The sequence below is a fragment of the Calypte anna genome, chromosome 12, assembly GCF_003957555.1.
Source record: "Calypte anna isolate BGI_N300 chromosome 12, bCalAnn1_v1.p, whole genome shotgun sequence".
Taxonomy (NCBI): domain Eukaryota; kingdom Metazoa; phylum Chordata; class Aves; order Apodiformes; family Trochilidae; genus Calypte; species Calypte anna.
This window is the reverse complement of record NC_044258.1, coordinates 14,500,379-14,524,736: the sequence shown is the minus strand read 5'-3', so window position 1 is coordinate 14,524,736 and position 24,358 is coordinate 14,500,379. Positions and strand designations below refer to the sequence as shown.

The following is a 24,358-nucleotide window of genomic DNA, read 5'->3' as shown; positions in this document are numbered from 1 at the left end:
TCTCTCTGCTATAAAACAATGGTTAAATTCGAAAAGCAACTAAAAATTGAACAGCACATCAGACTCATCACTGCGTTTTTCACTCCCCTGTAACAAAGTTACCAAGAATCTATCGCTTTCATTCATTGTTTGCTTACAACTTCAGGTAACATTGTTCCTCTTGAAATGACTGGGCCACTAACTGGCTTTTGCTAACCACTGGTGAAAGGTCACTCTCATTTAGCAGTACACTTCAGAATTAAACATAACACATGGACATAGCACAGAAAGGGATCAGTGTTCACATACCTGCATAGATTATACTAAGAATCAAAATATTTTAGTTCAAGAGAAGATATCATCAGTGCTGGTCACACAGCTTCCTTAGAACCATATATAGCAAAACCAAAAAATTATAAGATTTCCAAAAACAAACATAATAAAGACAGAAGTAACCTATGCCCTACCTTACCTTGTAGTTCTGAGGTATTATATTAATTTAATAATAACGCTAATAACATCACTCACTGCCAGGCCACAAGTCCCAAATGCCAAGTGACAGGATTGAAGATCAGTTCCCTTTCTCTTTCTCATCCACGTCTTCTCGGAACTACAATCAGGAAAACTTCTCCGTGCACTTTTCAAGAATGAATCGCACTCACCTTCTCGGCAAAGTCGCATTGCTTCTCGGTTTCTTCCATATTCCTTGAAACTTTCTTCTAATGCTGTTCCTACAAGCAAAAAAACACCACAACTCAATCCATGCAGAAGGCAGGGTGCAGGGCTGACCCCCGCTGCTGACCTGTAACCCCTTTCCCTACGGGATCAAACCAGCACATCACGGCTACGATCCTCTCGCTAAGGCAGCAAACGCGGCCGCAGAGAGCCCCGGATCCACCGTCTCGTCCCCCCGGAACGGGTCGGGGTCTGTCCGAGCCGCTGTCAGCGGCGGGGGATGCCTCACCTGCAGCGGGAGCTGCCCCCGCCCCGAGCCCGGCCTGAATCGAGGGCAAGGAGGTGCCGGCCTCCGGGGATGGTTCAGACCTCCTCGCACCGTGTCCCGGATTACAGGAACTGGGGCAGCTACCGCTCCCCAGCCTTGGGGCCGCCGCCGCGGCAGCCGCGCACCGGACAACGAACTCGGCCGCGACGCTGCGGGGGAGTTGGGAGGGGGGCGGGGGAAAACGGACCCAACCTCCGCCCCGGGCCCGTCGCCCTCCAGCCGGGCACCCTGCCGTGTCGTATCGGCTCCCCACCGCCCCTCCGCCGGCGGGGCCCTACCCGGAGCACCCCCCCCAGCCCCGGAGCGGGCCGGTAGAGAGCGGTTGGAGGCAGGGAAGGGGTGTATGTGTAAGGAGGGGGGGGGGAGAGGGGGAGGAGGTCCGCTTACCGTCGTTCCCGTGAAGTTTAGCAGCATCGACCCAGTGGCTCCAGGGCTGCCCCAGCATCGCCTCGGGGCTGGGCAGGGACCTGCGCTCCCCGACGGCCGCCATTGCCGCTGCGGCGGTGGCGGCGGGGCCGGCGCCGCTCCCGCCTCCTCCGCCTCTTCCTTCGCCGTGGCGGGGCCGCCGCTGCCGCTGCCTGACTGCTGCTGCTGCTGCTGCTGCTGCCGCCGCGCTGCGCTGCTCCCTTCTGACGTCACCCGCGGCCCGCGCCGACATTCTTTCCGCTGCTATAATGTAACGAGAGAGGAGGGGGGGGGGGGGGGGAGAAAAGGGGGAAAAAAAAAAAAAAAAAAAAAGAGGAAAAAAAAAAAAAGTCATGGAGCGCTTAAGGTGGCGCCGAGCTTTTAAGGAAGCGCCGAGGCGCTGTCAGCCCCGCTTCGCCTTTCCCTCCCCCGCGGGGGGGAACCTGCGGCCCCGGAGGCGGCGGCGACTCACCTCTGCGGCGGCCCGGGGGGCAGGAGCCGGGTGCCCATTATTGAACGGGACGCGCTGCTTTTCCTCTTCACCGCGCAGGTGAGGCGCGTTTGTGTGTTTGCGCTAACAAAGCGGCGGAAAGAGGAAAGGAACCGGGAAGGGGGGTAAGGAGAGGGGGGGGTTATGGGGGTGGGCAAAGCTACACCGCCCGCCAGGCTCTCCCCGCATCCATGGGTCGCCTTCCGCTCCCCGCACCACGAGCCCCGCCACCCTACGAAAACAACGGCCGCATCACAACCCCGACTGGCACCCGCTGCCCCGGGAAGGGGAGGGGGGGGTGAGGGCAGGGGGGCGGACGAACGAACGGACGCGACGCAGAGGGGCGGAGCAGGGGTTTGCGCGCCCCGCCCCTCCTCGACGGGGCCACCTTAAACCCGGCGCCTCCTTAAAAGCAGCCCCGAGCAGGAAGCTCGCTACGGGCGGGCGGCGTCGCCCCCCCCATCGCCCGGGGCCACCGCCCGCAACCCCGGGCGATGAAGGGGGGTGTGGGGGTGTGGGGGGGGGGGGATGCCGCCAGCCCGGAGCGAGCTTCCTGCTGTCCCCTGCCTTCGTTATTCTCATAACCTGTCTCCCAGGGATGGATCTTGGCTTTGTTATTCCTTATTTCTTCCTGAACAAGATTTTTTTTTTTTTTTTTTTTTTTTCCCACCCTAACCTTTAAGCGGTGTTACAAGCGAGGATTTCCAAACCCAAAAGTCTTCGTAATAAAAGTTTTAGTAACAAAATTTTCGGTGTTTTGGCTTTGTTTTGTTTGTTTTCTGGTTGTTTGTTTGTTTTTCAAAATCGAGTTGTTTGATTTTAAAAATAAATAATCTGAGTTTTTAGTTCTTACACCGGGGTTTTCTCTCCCATTGCCTGAAGTGTGCCCAGTGCCCATCTCAACCTGAACTCTCTGCAAAGATTTCTGCTCACACCTGATGCTAGAGGCAGTGATAATATGGATGAGCAGATTAAAAAAAGCTATGGAAACCTGATCTCCTCCTCTGTAGTACTCGTGCTGTTAGTGGAAGCACATATGGGTATTTACAAAGCAACAGCAGAAATCAAAACTGTAAATAACTAAGTTTAGCTCCATGATTGCAGTCCTGCAGAGGTGTATGGATGTGCAGGCTTAACTTAATGGTTTTCATTGAAAGTGTGGAACTACACCAAGCTATAGAGGTTTCTTTCCAAATCTATGCGTGTGAAAGATGTATTTATCCAAGCTGATGAGACAAGCACCATATGAGATAGGTTGTAATTATAAGGATAGTTTCAGTGTTCCACCCAACTGATAATTTTCGTCACACTCAGAATCTATCCTATAAAACTGTAGATCTAACAATGAATAACAAGAGATTCTTCTCTTGTTTTGATCACTGCATGTCTAACTTCTTTAAAATAAAAATGAGTACCCTGAGATTTAGATAAAGAGAGCAATGATGACTTCTACCATAGACATTTATAGCAGGATTAATTAACTAAAGCTTTTAATTTTGCGAGCTCTTCCCTGATCCTTAAGTTATAAGTGTTACTGTACTGTAACTTCTCCCAAAATACACAGCTCTTCAACTTAGGTCTGAGCATGAGTAAAGGTGTTTATGTGTGTATATGAGAGTCTGAAGATAGGTAAGAAAGGGAGGGCATTATTGGTTGATTAATTATCAAATAGCATACTTGATAATATAGAAAATTACTTAAAATTAAAGCTAAGAACATCACTGGAAGAAAACTGTCAGGTGCTAAATGATTTCAGAACAGAACCTATGATGCTTCTGTGGTATAGAATCCAGATAGGAAAAAAATCTAGAAGTGATTTCTTTCAAGCTTAGCTCAGGTGTCCCACAAATAGAGTCTAATATAGCATGCACAGATTAATTCAGACTCCAGACAAAAATGCATCTTACATATTCTGCTTTATATTCTAAAATTTACTCCATTCTTACAGCTATCCTTTGTTCTGGAAGAAGATGTCAGAAAGCTGTCTCAGCTGCAGTTTGATAAAGATCCTTGATACATTTGAATGTGCATCAAATTCATACTGGCTTTTGCTGTTAATTATTTTGCATAGGTCCTAAAGAAAATAGAGTGATGGGTGACCAAAAAGAGCCACAGAACACCAATGCCTGCCTTTTAATAATAACAGGTTTTACAGTGGCAAATCAATTAAATGTTTGCACACAACATGATTTTGTTCTTTAAACATTACTGATGTATGGATGTCAGTTTATACAAAAGGAAAATGGCTTAATCTGGCAAAATCACATAGATCAGCTAAGTACTTCTGAAAGCCAATATATAATCAACTTTTCCATTTCTAAGGCTGACTCTCACCAAGTTACCCAAAAGGATAAAGCATACTCCACCTTTATCACATACATCCTTGATTATCTCACTTCTTGTTCTATTTCACTCTTTCAAACTTGTTGTTGCATTTTTTTCCCCTCCTTGCTTCATGACTTTCTTTTTTTTCCCCTATATATTCCCACTCAAGATCTAATTCTGCAGTCTGGGCCTCAGGCTGTCCTTTAGTAAACCTTCTTCCACTAGTAAAATATTTTCCCACTGTTGTGAATACATCAGTTTTCCAGTAGAGGGAGAAAAGTGGCAGCAGAAAGATCAGTTAATCAGTTCAATGCACAAGACCAATTGATTAGTCAGAGATCAGCAACAGGGGCAGATGAAAAACCAATTTTACAAGGACTGGAGGTGGAGAGAATTTTCTTTTCTCACAAGCTCACTATGATGAAGATGCGTTTGGCTGTTTTTTTTTTTTTCACAGATCTGTTCACAGATGCATTGATCGTTTTTAAGGGAAAATACAGAAAAGCCTCACAATTCATCATGATAAAAGGACTGAGAATACATGTACAAGATGTAGACTTTGAACAGAGGTGGGTATTACAGATTTGAGACACCCAGGTCAGGAGTACAGTTATTCAAAGAGTGCTTCGCAACCAGAGGAGAGCCAGGGATACTTTTGGGATGGATTTGGTGCTTTCTGGTCAAAAGCCCTTTTTGAAAAAGCCCTCCTCTTCCCACTGAGCACAGAAGCAGTCAAGAATGATCATTCACATAAATTAGGCCCCTCCATTAGGCACCCAGAATTAATTGAGATTAATCTGGTCAGGAGTGGGCAGAACACTCAACTGTGGAAAGCCAATGCTCCTGAACAGAATAAAAAGTGGCCCAGAAATGCTACGTTTCAAGAAGGGCTTAACTGAGAAGTAGCATTGGGACTGAGATGTTGTTTGAATAACCACAGACTGCTGATACATGTGAATGAGAACAGGTACTCAGAGAATGGAGAGGAAAAAGCATGGAAGAGTGAGTTAGGTTAGGACAAAGTGGAGAAGAAAAAATGTGAGGCAGGCAAACAGCAGGAAACAGTGGATAATGTGGAGAAAGTAGCCAAACAATGGGGTGCAGAAAGCATAAAGAAATAAAAATTATAACACAGCCTGCAGAAGGCAACACAGAATGGAGTCAAGAAGAGGAAACAAAACACAGACAATGAAAAACCACAGTTTTAAAGCTCACTAAACAGATTCAACAACCTTTTAAAGATGGTTGGTGATACTAATATTCAATGTATGCCTACAAAAAGCATGAGACTGCTTAAAACAGCAGAGGATGGTTATTTTGTGGCTTAACACTGGAGGTATTTTTTCACCTGTCCCAGCAGGTTTCATTCTTTTGCCAGATGGTCAGGGAAATCCCCTCAAACAGGGGACACCTACCTAGCTGCTCAGTTAGAATCTGTAAGACACCCTCCACGTAGGACCTGAGATATGATAACTCTTCACTGGAAGGAAAAAGGAAGGATGGCTCTGCAGAGGAACTCTTATTAAGAACAGCAGAAGTACAATGATACAATTCACTGATCATTTTCCACGATGAAAGTGAAAGGATGCAAGAACTGAAGTGCAAAAGGAAAGACAGGGAAAACCTAAGAGGGTGAGAACTTCATCAGTACTCAGAAGAAAGAAAAATAATGAATTTTAAAAAATGTCTGTCAAGGAAAAGATCTGAGGGGCATTAAAGGAAACCAAATAAGTTAATTATAGCCAAAAGTGATGAAAGTATCAAGAAGAGCTTAAAAACTAAGCACAAATGTTATTAGTGAAGAGTAATACACAGGAACATGATCCTGCAGAAAAACAATTATGAGCAGAACACGGTAAAAATTATACATCAAACCATGCCAGTCTATTCTCCTTTTACCACAGATTGGAAACAGGTTGATGTGTATGATGTTATTTATAAGTAACAGTTCAAAAGGGAGCTGGAGATGCTGAGAAGCACTGGAATACAGTTACTTTAAACACTGGAATATGAAATTTTTGTTTATATCTACTATTAACTACCTGTACAAGAGGAAAGACAATATTTTTAAGATTAGAAGACTAACTTAAAGTATCCATTTCTGAGGAGAAGGAATGGGGGAACAAAGGCTAATGAATATAAGTAAAGCTGAGAAGAATTCTGCATGAGGATAAGAATGCAATAGATGCCTCCAAACTTCACAATGCCAATACTAAAGATAATTTAATATTTTTACACCCAAATGATAAACCTGTGTCATTGCCATGTGTTAATAAAATATTCAATATGAAACAAATAATTGTAATCACTTCCTTCTTCACTTAACTATCAAATATGTCTTAAATACAAGTCAAATCTCTGTAAAAACGAGAACATAGCAATCCAAAGCAGAATAAGGAGCATAAGGAGTACAGGAACACAGCCCCTTGCCCTGCTTAGATGTCACTAAATACTCTCAATTCTTGAAGACACTTTTACAGAGAAAACAAACAAATAGTGACACAAAGTTTTCAAGTGTTAAAAGTAAGGAGGTAAAATGACACCAATTATTTGGAAATCAAACGGTTCTTTATTTTACACAAGGTACTGAAATCACCTCTTGAGTTAGGAAATGTTAAAACAATTTCAGCAACCTAACTATGCAGCTGAATCAACTTAATCAGAGGAATCAGAAATGGATATGACCTTTTAAATTCTCATTTATACACAGAGAATACAGTATTACAAATTAGAATGATTAAAATACACAGCTACTCGGGTCAATTGTAACAATACATTAGTGCTGAATTTCCATTTCTTGAAATCAAAGCACTTAATGGGAACAGTTTAATACCAATGATCTTTTGATGGAACCTAACTACCCTGGCAAGGTTTCACAACCCTGTGTGAGTTCTTCCCAGCTTCCCTACATGGCTCCTTGGTAATTCTGAGGCAGAAAATTCTGAGTCCAAGCACAGCCCACAGGACTCAAGAGTTCCTTGAGGTCACTATGATGCCTATCTCTGATTTGAAGTCCTCATACCTCCAGAAGAAGTTTGACATTCTGCTTAACATCCAATCAAGGATCCAGAGAAGCTTGGCACAAGGAAATTTAAATTTATATCGTTCTGCTCACATTTGACTGCTGCTTGGTGATGGTACCTGCACTGATCACATGCTTAGCAAGTTAGCAACAAAATATCATACAAACTGGATGTGGCCAGGTGCATGGGAGCTGGCAGGATGCATACAAAGTGCTAGGAGAGTTAGTCTGAAAGGTCATGGATGTGAACCAGAAGATTGGTGGTAAATTGGTTAAACTGCTGTGCTCAAGTGTGGTAATTTCTTAAACTGGCCATCAGCCACAGATGGAGTTCCTCAGGGGTTGATAGGCTAAATCCTATTCAGTATCTTCTAAAATTATCTGGATGATGGGAGTAAAGGCATCCTTCACCAAGTCTGCAGATTACTTGGAAGTTGGAAGACCAGGTAGATACACCAGAAGGAAGTGTCCCTATGTACAGAGACTGTGAAAGGCTGAAGAACTGGGCTAGTTTCAAGAAATATTAAAAAAAAATTTACAGATTCCAACAGAGCCCCAACAAAGTGATTAGAAGGCTGGAAAAGCTACTGAAGAAATGAGAAAGAACTGAGTTTGTTTGGCCTAAAGATGTGGGATGTAATCCCTGTCTTTCAATATGTAAAAGATAGTTATAGAATGCAGAGGTCCTCTTTTCACAAGAAGCAAGTGACAGGCACGAGTTGCTTCAAAAGTTCTGTCTGTATATAAGAAAAAAATATCCATTTTAAGAACGGTTAAAGATTAGAACAGAGAAATGGTGGACTTTCTCTTGCTAGAAATACTTCACACTTGGCTTGACCAAGCCTCGGATAACCTGTTTCCAACAGAGAGTTGGACCAGATGATGTGTGTCCAATCTAGACCTTCTTATGATTATATGAAAATATATGATTATATATTCTTATGATTATATGAAAATCTTGTGGCCCTATTTAATGATGAGGAGAAAGGAAGTAGATGAGAACAATGATGGGTTTAGTTTGCAGCCCCAGGAACTTTGGGTTCACTAATACAGCCACTTCTCAGGGGAAGCATTTTGTTAGAGAAACCTCAGGTATTACAATGCTTCATATTGCAAGAGCCACAGTATGACAACCATTCCTGGCTCTTCTTGAGCCCAAATTGATTCTGCCACTTAAAAAAAAAAATCTGCAGACCAGCTCCATGCCAACAGTAATGGCCCTTTCTGCTGCAGTCTATTTTTAGCTATGTTATAATATAGATAGATATAAGATGATTTGCACAGCAAATACTAGCCAGGCTTCAAGTCTGTGCATAAGAAAAATGCCAACTTTGAGTGAAATATTTCCTTGTGATGTCAAGCAAAAAGCATACCAAATGTTGAAATGCATGTAATAATAAAGAGTAGAGATAAATGTAAAGGAAACAGAAAGAAACTGATATTGTTCCAGTGAATTAGCAGTATCTGGTAAAATCATCTGCATTAGCAGCTTCTTAGCCAAAATTTAAATTTAAATTTATTATCATAATTTTCTCTTATTCCTAGCATTCTGTCAGGAATAGCAGTCAAGGAGAAAAACCCCACTGTGTTAGGCACCTGCACAGTCTTTTTGCCTCAGTTTACAATTCTGCTTTTTGAGCTTGTAAGATAACAAGTATGGTATATACCAGAGCCTAACAACCTTCAAATGCTTTGAAGCATCAAGGAAATGTGGAAAAAATAATTTTCCAGAAGTTTACTTCATCTAAAATATAATAAATAAATGATAAATGTGCCAGTCTGGCACATCTTCTTTGTCCAAATCACTTTTTCTAAGAGATTGAAATGTAAAATCCAACTTACTTTTATCTTTTAAATTTTGTCTGTTCCATGCATTGAACTCCTTTTAGGGTGATTGTAAGGTTGCTTTATTTCCCACTGAAACATACATTAAAAAAAAAAAAAAAAAAAAAAAAAAAAAAGGTTCCCCACTTCATCTGGTAACACTTCAGACTTGCCTTGCAACCCTGCTAATATCCTGTTTTCCATGCTTCTCACATCTAAAGCATGTGAATACTATGCTTAAGGAAAATATTTGAGCAAGCATGTCACAGTACCTTGAAAGTATGGTGAATCGCTGGGTTGATTTATCAGTTGATCTTCATCTGTTCAGATTTTGGAAGCTTTTTCTGACTTGTACCTGATTAATTCTGAAAGAAAATAAGAAGAGCACAGCAGTAAGACCTTTGAAAGCTTATCTCCATTTCCTAGCTATAAAGGTGTCTATTTAAAAGCTGATATGAGGCATTTTCTCAATTTTACAAATCCAGTTTTTTGCAGAGGGTTTCAAATTGAAAGGTAAGCAGGGAGCTGTTACGCACTGTTCTGTGCAGAGCAGCTCTTTAAATGGCAGCCTGACATTACCAGAAAGGTATGCATTGGGTGAAATCTCAATCTTCAGCCCAGTTACTGCACTCACATCAACTATTACTGACCAGATTTCCAAGCAGAGCCCGTGTCTGTATCACAGTGCTGGTTTTTCCACACAGGATTTTTCTGGAATTATAGAACGACCCCAACAACAGGGTCACTGGGGACGTAGTCACTGATGTTTTTACCACCATGTCATAGAAGAGCTAAAAATGATCCCTCACGTAATAGTCATCAATGAGCATTAATGTATCACTGATGGAGAACTTAACAAAAAATCAGAGAGATTTGCAGCTTGAGGCCTTTCTCACAAAAGGGATGTTCAGAATCTCAAACTCAAAATCCTTCTACTCAATGCTTATGAATTTACTGTATCAACAAAATTTAAGCCAGGTTTGCTTTGGTTTAGCATAAATCAATGTATAATTGGTTAAAGATAACCAAAGCCCTCTTAAGAAATAGAAAATCAACCATTCTTGTGCACAGGTTATAGTAAAGACCAAATACTTCATTTTTAGAATTGCTTTGAAATGATTATTTTTTTTCATCTGCTAAAAAGTTACTAAGATAGAGGCAAATAAGCTAGTCTAGCACTGGGACTCGTTGACACTTCAGAAAAAACTATTTTTTTTCCCCCTCCAAGGATTAAAGTCCAGACAAGAGGAATACAGTCCAAGAGGGCACCCACAGGCTGGAGGGTTCTGTCCCAGTGGAAGGTGCAGAACGAAGCTTTTCCTGGCTTCTCCTGCTCTTCTGAGAAGCTGTCTATGAACTGAGTTCATATCTTTCAAGTCTTCTTATGCACTGAGGATAAACCCCTATTTTTTATATTTATTTTTTTTTTAAACTGCAGCTTAGCAGCTGACACTATCTTGTCTGAGATCACCTGCAGGCACACTTACTATTTCTATGCTTCACTCTGCTCAGTGACTCAGTTGATCTTAAGAAACACATCTGAGCTCAATAATATTCTACTTTCTTCATAAAATCCAAAGTTTTCTCATTTTCAGTGGACAACACTTGAGTGTAAGTCCAGTGTTATTTTCCCTCTCCTCTGCAGCCTTTCTTCTGCTTTATGGTTAATAAAACTGATGTTTAACACATTTCTACACTAGTAAAAGTCCCAGAAAACATTGTATTTCCTTGTTACACATACAAATCTCATTGAATATTACAACAGAAAACTTTCTTTTCAACCCTTGCTGCTACTCTCTGGGAAAGGCAATGCAGTGTTTGTCAAAAATCCTTTTTCTCCTTCATTTGCTTAACACCTATATTCTTTTGGACCATCCCCTTTCACAGAGCACTCAATCCTTAGCCTCCAAGTCCTTCAAGCATGTGGCCTGTCTGCCCAAAGTAACTCACTCCTTTTTGCTATCCCAATTCTTTTATGGGATATGAGAGCTCTGCATGCAGAATTCCCCTGCTTTTATCCAGACATAATGGGTTTTTTTACAAAAAAGGCAAGTTCCATTGCTTCATGCAAAGATGAAACCAAAATATACCTATAGAACAGACTTCTCCAAAGACTTAAAAATCTAGAAATGGAGCAGTAAGTGGTAAGTACAATAAAAAAAAAAAAAAAAGAAGAACCAGAGGAGGGTGATGGAATGATGAGCAAATTTCTGTAAACCAGAGCTCAGAGCATACTGTGTCACTACCTGTGAATTTTGCTGTAGGGATTCCACGTGGAGCTGAGTTGAAAGGAAGTCAAGAGAATAAGTTTCAAATGAGAAAAAGTGACAGCTTAACGACCCTTTAAAGAGAATTCCTTCTCTGGATAATGGGTGGCAAAGAACAGGGATGATTCTTTTTGAGAATTTACAACAGGTCAACTACAACCACAACTGTCAGCAAAGAGTAATGCAAGGAAGCAGTGGGATGAATGAGAATAAGGCAGGAGGAGTGTTTTCTCCAGAAGGAAAGCATTTGGTGGTACCCTGGAGATCTAATTCAAAGATGGAAAGATGACAAAAATAGTCAAAGCAGCAATGCTAGAAAATGGAAAAAGGCCTCACCATTTTCAAACCAGTGAAGCAGACTTAGCATTATGGCACTCTGGATATCTCCCTCTCAAATAAATTTTGTTACAATTGCCATTTCTTTGAGCAGTTACTGATACAAAAGTCAAGAAACCACAACGTGGCAGAGGAAAAACTATATCCCAATCAAAACTGGGATATACATTAAATATACATCTACATAGAGGTTTTCACTAAAGGCAGAAAGCCATTTATCTTTTTAAGGGAACTAGACTTAGATGAAAACTCTAATTGCAAAGCAACTCATTAGAACAAAGGAAATGTAAATGTACCTCACAAAGCACCACCAGCTCTTGAAAGTATCAAAACTAATGTCTCAGCTACCCAAACTCCTTTAATTCTTCCTTTTCAGTTGTCAGAAACGGGCACCAAAGGTGCCTAAATTTTAGCACAATCTTTTCTCCTTTGCACCTACTAAATATCCAAATTTAGGAAAAAACACCACGTCTACATTTATCTAAACAAAGATCTGAACATGGGAAGTATAATACCCACAATACCAGGCTTCAATTAGACATTTTGTTTATGGGGATAATTAATGAGGTCTTTATCCTGCCCCTTGGAAAAATGGTGTAGGAAGCATGTGTTGAAGGAACAGGGGCTGGGCAGCAGAAGGCAGGATGATCAGAGCAATCCTCAGGCTAATCTCATTTTTTCTGGAGACTGACTCAGTACAGAATCTCAGGGGGTCAGAGATGGCACTATGAACTATAAACTCTACATAACTGGCCCTCCTGTTCTCTCTGGGAGGCAGAATTCTTTACATCTCCACATATTAAACAAGAAATTCCAGCTACATCTTCAAATAGAGTTAGATACAAAACTTCTGTAAATGCCAATTACAAAATCACAGCATCTCAAGATTTTGTACAGTTCCTATGTGTCCTGGTATAAAATATTTTTCAGAACTACCTAAATCTTTACTATTATTTGTGCAAGCACAAATGAAACAGAATATTCCATGCAAAATATAATAATGATGCAAGTTATTTTGAAATTATTTCAAACATGCATAGGTATCTTCATAAATAAAGAGAACCATCAAGCTTAAATAACTAATATCTGAGTTACTACAGAACTTATACCTCAGTCAGTGGAGAAGAAACACCACTTCTCAGATATTTCCAAATACACTGATAAAAACTGCAAAATAGTTACACCCAGCAAAGTGAACTCGAGGTGTCTTAGCCCTGACTACTCTGATTTCCCTTTATCTAATGGCAACAGGAAAGGATTTTCATTCATTGTTGTGCTCAACAAACAATGTTATCACTTATTTTCATTTCATCTTCCCACAATTTATCTTTTAACTTAGAAGTTTTCTTTAGCAGGAAGGTTAACAAAGTCAGAAGAAGCCTTTGCACTTCAACTGTTTAAGTACAACCACACAAAGCACTGAGCATACAGGTTAAAAAAAAATACTTTCAGAAATAATGATATTCTAGAAGCAAGTATCTTGCCTTATATTTCAAAACACCTGCACCTTGAAGTATGAATTACACCATTTGAAAGTTCAGTCCACAAAACACATTTGCTTACTGCACCTAGGATAAATAAGGGCAGTTGAAATTCTATTTATACATTTCTGTAAGTATGGTGTTTATATAAAACTGGAGAGATGAGTAAGATCTGCTCTGCATCTTATGGCACAGGAATATTTCAAACCAATTGCAACTTATATTACAACAGAAACACAAGGAAACAAAAGACAAGTAGCAAGCAACAAGAAGCTATACATCAGGATTTTCCATTTTTGAAAATAAATAAAATCCTGATTGGCTCATTTAGAAGGGTACATGAAGTAAAACAGTAATGTTAGAAAGAATACACAAATGCATAATATAAACAGACTTTTCAAGACAGAAAGACACAGCTAATCAAGACAATGCAGAGTACATGATTAACATGATTTGCAAAATTTATTACTGAGCTTCTCTGTTAAAGGTAATATTATTCACACTACACCATCACAGTTATTGCAGATTAAAGCTCTCAAATTAGCTCCTCATGTATATCATTATTGTGAGTGGCTGCATTTTATCTGTCTAATTTTAAATTACTGCAGGCAGATGAAAGTCATCTTAAAATCTGACTCATAATTTAGGTACCATACCACTAACCTTAACAGAGATGCTGGTTCTTACACAGGTACAACACTATTCTCAATGTAAACAAAGGACACTGTCAGGCACCCCAGGCTAAGGATGTCAGCATTTTTCAAACACCTTTCTGACTGTTCCATTTTATGGTGATGCAATATGACCTACATTTTCAATGGCCAAAGAGAGACAGAGAGATAGAAAGGGAGGAGATAGAGAAAAGAAAGACAGACAGACCTTTGCTGTCCTTATCCCCCATTAACTACAGCTTTAACTGTCCCTCATGGGGATGGTAATGGGCAAGAATAAAAGCAGAATAACCCTATGGCAAATTCTGAATGAGAAGTTAAATATAGGCCAGCATAAGAAATACCAAGGTTTTTTTTCCACAGCCCTGTGAACCAGTACATAGTAATACCCTCAACAGGAAAGAACAGCAGGATCAATAATTTTATAATCAGTTGCCAGTACCAAGCTGTCTGTAATACAGATGCTTATTTTACCACCTTATATTTCCCATCATGTACCTCCTGCATCAGTTCCATGTATTCCCTTTGGTTCTCCAAGCAAAACAAAATAATCCACATCATTATCATCAGTTTTACAGACAGAGAAACTGAGGAAAGAGAAGTGATTTGCCCACTGTTACCTACCAGGCAGGAGGCAGGGCTGGGAGCAGAAAGCATCACTCTTCATTATCTCTCTGCTGTGCCATCTATTAGGGACAGTGATACCTGTCATCCTAATACATAATCTTGACATAAAACCAGAATTATCTCTATCTTGTCTTTCTTCCACATGAAATCCACACAGAAAACTGTACCAAATTACTGCTAGCACTCAGAAAGCTTTTCCTCACAAGCAATACACCAATCTGGCTCTGAAAATGCACTTGACTGTGAACTTTAAAACCTGGCATAAAATGCCAGTGGTATTTTTCACTATAAACATGTAAAAATAAAGATCTAATTAAAGCTTCGGTTGATTTTTCATTCTCCTTCAACTCAGGCACATTTCCTTTCAAAATCAGCAGTTTTCCACAGTAAAATTAGTAATTTAGGAAATTAAAAGCTTTTTGCTAGGACTCTATTAATCAAAAATCAAGATCTTCTGATTTTCAGTTACTCTTTTTTTAGGGCAAAAAACGTCCAGCAGAATATTTGCAAAGCACTTACAGGACTGCAGCCCCTTGACTGGCACTTAACACCATATGCAATACAGCAGTAAATTATTTTCTTATTATTGAAACTGGAGGCCAAAACTTAAGCATAGCTCTGTAAATTCAGCAAAGCTCCAGCACTTTCCAGAAATTCTTGGAATTTGCACATTTGCAAATGTAATTTGGCACTGTGGTTGAAACCAGAGATCAATAAAACGTATAGATTAACTCCTGGTTTTGAACTGTATTTATTATAATAGTTTTGTTATCAAGAAGTGTTCATCTCATTTAGTGCAATCATCCCTATGCAGCAAGTGCTGAGCAAGTGCTGTTCCTCTGCTTGAGAGCTGCTGCCTTTTCTACCTCCAGTGTTACAACAAACTGTTTAGTAGTGACAAGTCAGAAAGACAAACAGTGCCTATATAAAGAAAGGAAAACAGAAAAAAAAAATCAAAACTTATCCTCCTTTCAAAAGAAGAAACAGAGTAGAGAGTCAGGACACAGACTGCTAACAGATATGGAAGAAAGGAATTACCTGTAAAATTATGGGAATGAGTTTAGAAATTAAGAGGAGAGGCTGCTCACAGGGGATGGGGGGTCAGGGGCTGGTGGAAAACACAGTGTCTTTAGCAAAAGGAACTATTGCTTGAACAACACACGTCCATGTGACTGTGAGGAAATCCTCATTAGTTGAAATGATATTATGACAAACTCCTCCACCCTGTCCTCCCTGGCTGCACCTTGGTCAATCTATTTTACTCTTTGAAACTAAATTCAGTGGAAAGCTGGTGATTTCTCCCGTTATAAACCAATTTATTTTTCTTAAACTAGGACACCATCTTTCCACTATAAATCTCTTCATTATTGTCAGCATTACAAAGCTCGCTTTCATGAATGTTTCACTGAGTTTCCCTTATTTTTTGCCTTTTTTTTTTTCATTCTTTCTTCATAGTATCTCTGTTGCATATGGAGTTTAGAGAAGCTGAGGTGACACTTTTACTGGTGTCCAATACCATAAATAAATACTTGCAAGGTCCAAGCCAAGCAACCCAGAAGGATCCTTTCCTTTGCCTACCAGTGACTGCCATCTAGAGTCAGAGCAGCCTCCCAGGAAACACAGAACTGGTAATAAGGAGGAGAAAAATGTTACAGCAAAGAGAGAAATGTTAATCCCATTTAAAAAACAAGCAGACAAACAAAATATCCAAGAGCTTACATTCTAGAAAGTTACAACTAACTTAAGAAATTATATTATTTGGGGTTTTCTTCTTAATGTGTTCCAAATCATGAGTATTTGGCCCCCGTCTTTTCTCACAAAACTGCAACTGTATTTTGTTCTAAGTGTTTAAGATGTATGTGTGGGGAAAATATATATAAAATAGTACTATACTGCTTCTCAAATAAACCCACGTTTCAGATCTTTTGCTAAGAAACATGCTGAGCTAAGCAACTGAACACAAAATTTCATCATTAGCTAGAGATGCAATAGTGACCTTTCAAAGACTACCTGTGCAAAACTGCTGAGAAAGCTTTAACATTAATGACATTAGTGATACTAATGAGATGAAAAATGTCTTTCTATTCACATGAAACTTAATTGAAAAACCTTATCATTTTCATTTTAAGAAATACATTCATACTGACTCAAATATACTAGAGGCTTAAATGTCCACAAAAGCCCACCCAAGCCAATAACACTTCTTACACACAGTAAATGTGACACATATTTATATACTATGTTACCTCCCAGCTGTTTATATAAAAATATTTTTTTTATTTACTGCTATTTATGTAGTTTTTAATAGCCGCTCAATAGTCAAGCATTAATCAAACAACCACAAGATATTCTTTAGCTGAATAAAAAGATTATTCTTTGCCTGGAGAATATAATAATTTACATTTTAACATATTCCCAGTAGCAGTTATCTTCTCTGCAAACCATAAGCAGATATAAAGCCATTGCTATTTACGTAAGTGCCAGCACACTCTTCAGCTATTAAAACACTTTATTAGCTATGGCTAATAAAACAGAAATCAATTCTTCAATTTGCTCATTCTTCTGCTCATGGTCAAGATGACTGGCAATGGAGGAATATAAAACCATAACATTTCCTCTCATATTTATTGCTGTAATACATACACACTGTCCAGGTATCTATCTTCCCTTACTACTAATCCCACTAAAATATTAATTTTTCCTAAGGGGATCATATTGGCAGACAGAATGAAAGCAAGTGGGTTCACAACATCTTGCTGTTGAACATGGGTACCTGTGGATGAACCAAATGTCAAGCTGTAGTCTGCTGGAATCAGCATCCCCTACCTTGTGCACACACACAGCCAGCAATGTTGTGCATTCTGTTCCATGCTCAGCCCTCATTTCTTCCCTACAAGCCACTCCATGGATCCTCATAGTTTTTCCAAGTAAAATAACTGTTCTGTTACTGGCCTGGATGCAACATTACAGCAGAGAGAAGTTATTTAAATGAGAGGAGGGCAGGTACTTTGCTCTAGTGTGGTTCTGGAGGATGACATGGACGAAACACCCCCCAAAAAAAACCTAAACCCACTGAAAAACATAACTTTTACTTGACAAATACTGTAGCCTTTCCTAGAGATACAACAAATCCCACTTGAGACAGAACTGCTGAACAGGTAACAGAGCTGGAAAATAGCTTTCAGCATGAATCACTCAGTCTTGGACACTGATGCTATTAAAAATCTTCCCACTGTGCATTTAGAGGTTTGTTAGGCAAAGGAGGGATGGAAGGAACCTCCAAAAGCCTCACAGTCCTGGCTCTGCTCCAGGGCATGATAACCAAGCTATCTGGTGGGAACAATACCTGTAATCAAACCTGTTCTTTAAGTCCCCAGGCAATGAAAGCTCTGTTGACCCCTACCTGATTACTCCAACCTTTCAATCCTTCCACAAGAAAACTGTGTTTGTCCGTGCTGAATCTTCCTTGCTGCAATTTGATCTATTTCTGTCCTTCCCTTCTTGGAAGGCTCTTCACTAGCTCTGTCTTCTCACTCTCTCAGTCCTCTCGTACTTAAGGAGTTGCTTTCTTTTGGCACTTATTTATGCATCATGTTTTTCAGATCTTTAAGCAATTGCACAGGTGTCTCCATACTTCCAATTCCAAATTTCAGTCTATCCAGAGCCTTTTGTCCTGTGCAGTTAATTAATACTTTGTTGCACACCTAAAGGAGACTGAGCAGTCTGATCTTCACAATATATGGGGTTTTTTTTTTAATCTAACAAAGTTTAGGAAGCTCAGTTGGAACAGAGTAGGCACCTCTTCTATATGTAGTGGTTTTTACTTATAAATAAACCAAGGAAAAAATTCACAATATTCCTATCACTTTAAAAATTTGTGTTCCCAAAATAATGAAATGTCATTATTATGTTGTAAGCACAAATGTAAAAATGAGGTTGGCCTCATTGCCCTGCAATAAAACTATTCACTTTCCTGTTGATATTGGAGCTGGTGCACAATGGAGAGCTGGTGAAGCACTAGAAGCATGGAAAAATACTGACCAAATGGCAAGGAAAAAAAAATTAAAAAATCTGAAAGCAGCGAAGTAAATCTTTGCAAAATACAATCAAGTAAAAGTGAGTGTTTTCTTTATATATTATATTTATGTGCATAAATCCTCAGTACTTACATTTGCTAATCTTTAAGTATTTATATTGTTAAAAAACTTTTGAGCTTTAAACTCCCTGATAACAACAGACAACTGTATCACAGTCCCAACATTCCTTTTGATGAAGACATTTGCCTGGGAATATCTTTGACATGACATCAGATGATATTCAGCAGAAGAGACCATGGAATTTCCAATGAGTCTTCCCTTCTTTCTCAACAAAACTATTATGGAACCTGGCAAAGTCTGGGCCCTGCTGACATCTGGATTAGAAGAAATCATTCTTCATTAACTTCAGTGACACATAGTTAGGGTAATACTTCAATGTTTCCATTGATTTGCCAAAATAAAAATTACATTTTGATGTAAATTACTTTAATGCTGTTCTCAGCCACAGCACACAGCCCTCTCTACCTTGCCCATACCTTGTGCTACAGATCCCTGTTGATTGCTTTTCTCCAAGCAATGACAGCATTGGACCTGCAAAGGAGCCCACGGAGAACAACCACTTTTACTTAAAGAGGACTGTACCTGCCAAATAGTTTTCAGAGGCTTCTTTGAGGGAGTAGTTACACCCCTAACATCCCTCTGCACAGAAGAGCAACAAGAACCAGCACCAGAAAAAAAGATACAGAATATAAATTATACTCACTAGCAGAAAGAGGAGAAAATGTAGGCTGCAAAATGGCTGTGTTAGAATTGTAACTCTGTGCCAAATTTAGCAGGCCAGCCCTAGAAAGACATGATGGGGAACAGACTCTATAAAGAGGCAATTACAAATAAAGAGGAGTCTGTAAGAATAATCCACTCATTAGGAAACTTGTTACCTGTATTACCATCCTCTTGAAAGCCCACTCAATAATTGAGAGTATTAGTTAAGTTCAATCAGTTCAAGAGCTTGCAAGAACAGGACAGACTTCTCTAATATATACATAAGAAAACAGCAACTCTTGAGCTATTTCCTTCCATTTGTTTGATGCCATAAACTACAGCAAGTCAGTTGCTCCTTTGTGCATATTTTTCACATAACAAGAAAAAAAGGAAAGCTTTACCAGAACACCTGACTGATATCCTCCTACTCCAGTCCCAGCAAAGAGGCTGCAGCTCAAGTGCAATTCAAATACTTATAAAATTAAATTTCAAATTCCTTACATTGAAAAAAAAAATCCCATATGTTTTATTTTAATATACATGCACACAGTTCTATTTTAGGCTATGATACTGCTCAACACCATCCTAACTTTACAAATAGATACACACACACACCACAAACCACAAGCAGATCTCAAAAATGAAAAAAAAAACCTAAACAAACCAACCCTTAATGCCAAAGTGACACTGGAATGAAACTGAAGTGAAAACATTTACAATGAACCACAGAATCACAGGTGCATATATTCAGTTATTATTAGCATGGCTTTGTTTTACTCATCTCTTACAAGCCAATCTTTATTCATTTAAGTTATAAAACCCAGTTTATCTGCTCTGTCTCCTTTATTAGTTACCTTCCTGTATAACCAACATTTAATTTTTTATTGAAATAAAGGCAAAAGGCAGAGCACCAGAAAGAACTTCTTGCAGTTTTCAAACATTCTGCACTTCAGTTTTGAAAAGACAAAACAAGCAAACCTGAGTGCTTGTTCATACCAAGTCACTACTAAAACATTACAAGAAAAGTTACCTTGGGAGGTTTGTAAATACTATTAAGAGGAATAACATTTGGGGGTTTCATGTTTTGAGCACACATATAGCTGCTTTCATATCTCAACTGAAAATCTACATATATCTATAAACAAGTATATGTACACACTATAGATACTTTGGGTCCAATTTCTCTTTTTTCTGATGTTCGATGTGAATTTTTCTTTTTACATTTTGCAGCTCACTGAAACAGTTTATGCAGCGTATGATTTTATGCCACAATTTCTCCCCTGCACTTTTCAACTCCAAATTCTATCCCTGCCTGCAAATACAATTTGGAAATCACCAGGAAGGCACTCAGAGGTCTTTGTACAGAATCAGATCTGCAACAAAAAATTATCTCTACTGTCAAGTTCAGCCTGTCTTTCTGACAGCAACACCACCTCGTACTAGTTAACAGCCTGGTGATTACAAAACTCACTCTGATGGAAAGAATTATGGGCATTAATCCCCTCAGGAAGGAGGATGGCTGGGTTGAAGTCCCCCACACATGTGGTGAGCAGTCTAGCGCATAACAGCTCTGCTAATGATGAAAAGGGAACCAGAACCATTGCCACCTCCTGGGTTTTGAAAGCAAAGATTGACCTTTGCTCCCCTTTTGAAAAAAAGGGCTTATGATCCTAATTTCAAGAGCGCATGAATCCAAAACGCTCCCTAGAGAAAGGTACTTAGCCCTGGGTACAGGCAGGATTTAAGCACATTCCTACTTCAGCTACTGAGCAGAAAATGTGCAGATTCATCATCTCCTTCAAGCTGCTCCAGCTGGTATAATTTTAATGAAACACCAGCAAATATTAAAGCACTTGGCCCCCTCCACCTCCATGGAATCACCACCCATCTGGCCTCACCCAGCTTAACATCCTTCAGTACAACCAGCTTGAGAAAGGGAAGGAAACGCCATAGCCTGGAGCTGCCCCTTCTGGATCTGAGAGTCTCTGCTGGAAAAGACCACTGATATTCTCAGGATACATCTCTTGGAATATTTGTTTAAACCATCTGCTTTGACAGCAACTGAAGTAATAGTTTTTAGAAGCTGCATTTGGCCAACTCAAAAAAGAAACCACAGAAAATGTGCCTTCTGCATAAGGCAGCCACAGCTTCTCTGGGCTTTTGCCCTGTTTCCAGTCACTACACGTAGAATAATGATGGTCTGAAGCAAAGTTCAGTGTTTTCATTCAACATACGACATACTAAAACCTAAAACTGAGCAGGCATCATCAAAGCCAGTGACCGTGCCTCTGATTGTTTCTGTTTCACTACTCAGGCTTGTACTTCACTCAGAAATGAAGGGGTGAGAACATGCTTCAGTGTATCATGTTTTATGGGAACCGTAAATTGTAGCCATGTTTTAACACAGCACACTGACAGTTACTCGATTGAAAGAAAATAAACCATAAAATAATCCAAAGCAAAACATAAACCCAATTTAAAATGAGAAACAGATGTTTATCAATATAGACCTGATACTCTGTCTTCGGAAATGGAACCTTTTCTTCCAACATCGCTCCCTCATGCAGCCAAGCTTAAAAACTTGTGAAATTTCTAGGTCTCTTTTTACAGATTTGGATGGCTTTAAAATATATATAAAAAAAAACAAAACCAAAACCCAAACACAACTAACTTTTAATAAACTTTGAAAAGCTGACTCAGAAGCTGCGCAATAGCTCTGATTCAGCTTTCTTAGCAGAGTCGAAGCATCTGGCCACATGATCCAGAAAATGCCACTCTGAGGTCGGGCAAGTGCTGCTTTCCAAAGGAGGAAATGCTCATTTTCCCTTGTAATCTTTGTGCAAAAATTCCTCAGTAGCACTAACAGTTATTTATTTAAACGTCATGGGAGTAAATATGATATGCACAACTCCCTTATTATTAACCCAGTGCTTCAAGCCACACTCGAATGCAAACATTTACCATTTGGCCTGATGCCAACAAAGATAAATTCTTCTTCTTAGTCAGTGTTAAAACCTCATTCAACATTCCACCTCTTCCTCTGAAAACTCTGGTACACGACACTGCTGATCCTCAGGGCACAATGCAAATGCTACCAAATCTATGAACTGAAGGATTGGAGAAGGAAAACAAACAAAAAAAACAAACTGATTTTTAAATTTAAAAATTAATAAAGAAAGCCACACTGAAAACATCCTGCTAACAAACCAAGAGGCTGCTAAATAACTGACTGATCCTGCAGAAAATAATTCCAAAATAAATGGCTGCTTCCTTACTAAACACATGAAACACAAAATGCCAGCCTAAAATTACCCAACACTCCTTTGAAATCACAGAACACAGACACCATGTGGGATCACCGAGGCATCACACAGGCAGCTGAAGTCTACAGTGTTAAACATTTTTAGATTTAAAGAAAAATCAACCCACCTAATCTGTCCTGCAGCAGGTTCATGACACTGAGTTTCATGAGACACCTGCTAAAAACCCCTTGATTTTCTTGCCAAGTAGGAACCTATGAAGTCACTGGAAAGAGGTATCCTGACCCAAGGTACCACTTCTAACTTCTGATAATTCCACTGACTCAGTTAAAGCACCTTTCAGCACACATGCAAGGCATGATTTCATTTGCTGGATGCATCCCTGCATCTGCAAACTCAGTTTTCTACAATGAATACCTAAAATTTCCAGTATCGTGTAATTTCAGCTTGAGCTTTAATAAATTAGTGACATATCATCCTAAAATGTGCAACAATTGATCCTTCAGTCTTCATAAATATTCAGGAGGATCCAGATATGACATGCAGAAAGCTGTTACATAATGCCTGTGAAAATATCTGAAAAAGGGCAATATAAAAATGATTTCTGTATAATAGAGATTTACCAAGAGAGCAAACCCTGATTTACGAATAAGCTATTTAAAAGGACCATGCAGCACTGTAATTTTATTTTAAATCACCACGATAAGTTTTTGTCTCCTTCATGAGAAGTCATAGAAATGAAATGTCCTTTTAACAAACAAATATTTCCAAGACTGGTATTTTGTGAAGTGTTTCCATGAAAAATCCTGGATTTTTACATGCTTCTTTCAGTTACAAAGCGAAAAATAAGAAATAAAAGCAATCCTATTGCCCACAACTTGGGGTATTATTATTATTACCTGACAGAAGCCTTGCTTTTAAAGTATGCTATAAACAGTACATTTAATCAATCTTGGTAAAACAGGCAGCTGACAGCAAAATTGATTACTGTTTGGATAATAAAATCTTGTATTTTTAAATTATTGTTATTGTCACCACAGTCCCAACAAGTACTTTCACTCTCCCTTCTCTTGTTATGTTGTAATTCTATGAAAATGTGCTACCTCTGCAGAAACACAGACTTTACAGAAGGAGATGACTGCTCCTACTTTTCCATTAAAGGCTGAGGCTAAGGAATACTGCAAAGAAAATGTAACACTCGAAGATAATTTAAAACAAGAAAATGGTGACACCAATAGGCTGTGAGTGCTGCACAAAATCACAGTGCACAATCAACAAAGAAGTAAAAGCCCAGGGTAAAAAGTAATGCTAAACATAGGCTTAGAGAAAATAGGTCTTGCTAAATAAATTTGGTATTGCTTTCTACAAGAATATAGGTTGGACTGGATAAAAATACCTTGTAGTTTCTGACCTACTATACTTAGATCTCTGTGAGATTTAGTGCCACACAACAATCTGATTTAGAAGTTGTTCAACACGAAGAAAACCTGGAATCTAAAACCACCTCATAAATTATTAGGGAGGTTTAGGAAAAATATTTTAAATCTACCTCATCAATACTTAACATTGTTTTCTTAGCTCTAAAAATCATAGCTCATTATGGTCTGGAACACTATAAAAAGCTTTTTTCCCTTTAACTTCTTCTATAGTTGGAAAAAAAAGCATACATACACACACAGTAAAAGAAAAGGGAAGAAGGTATAAAGCCACTTTAAACTTTTTGTAGATTTTTTTTTTTCAGGAAAGAAAACCTCAGCATTAACAGATGTCCTCAATTTAAAAAATCTGGTGTAGTTAAAAGCCATCTTTCAGCAAAGAGACAATACTAATGAAAAATCTGAGCCAGTTCCACACACGTGTAACACCTTG

General features: G+C 39.4%; 1 protein-coding gene across 6 annotated transcripts in view; it reads right to left on the bottom strand.

Moving 5' to 3' along the window:
* Window positions 1–24,358, bottom strand: part of ATXN7 (ataxin 7) — an 87,073-nt gene that overhangs the window by 59,810 nt on the left and 2,905 nt on the right. For 2 of the 6 annotated variants that reach the window (XM_030458215.1, XM_030458216.1), the window contains exons 2-4: window positions 9,321–9,413; window positions 1,370–1,651; window positions 642–710 (exon numbers count right to left, since the gene is read on the bottom strand). In XM_030458215.1, the coding sequence (XP_030314075.1) occupies window positions 642–710; window positions 1,370–1,640 (340 nt within the window). In that variant the 5' untranslated portion in view covers window positions 1,641–1,651; window positions 9,321–9,413. Of the gene's footprint in view, window positions 1–641; window positions 711–1,369; window positions 1,674–1,859; window positions 2,172–9,320; window positions 9,414–24,358 lie in introns of those variants that run through there. The other 4 variants (XM_030458214.1, XM_030458218.1, XM_030458217.1 and 1 more) reach the window with 4 other exon arrangements.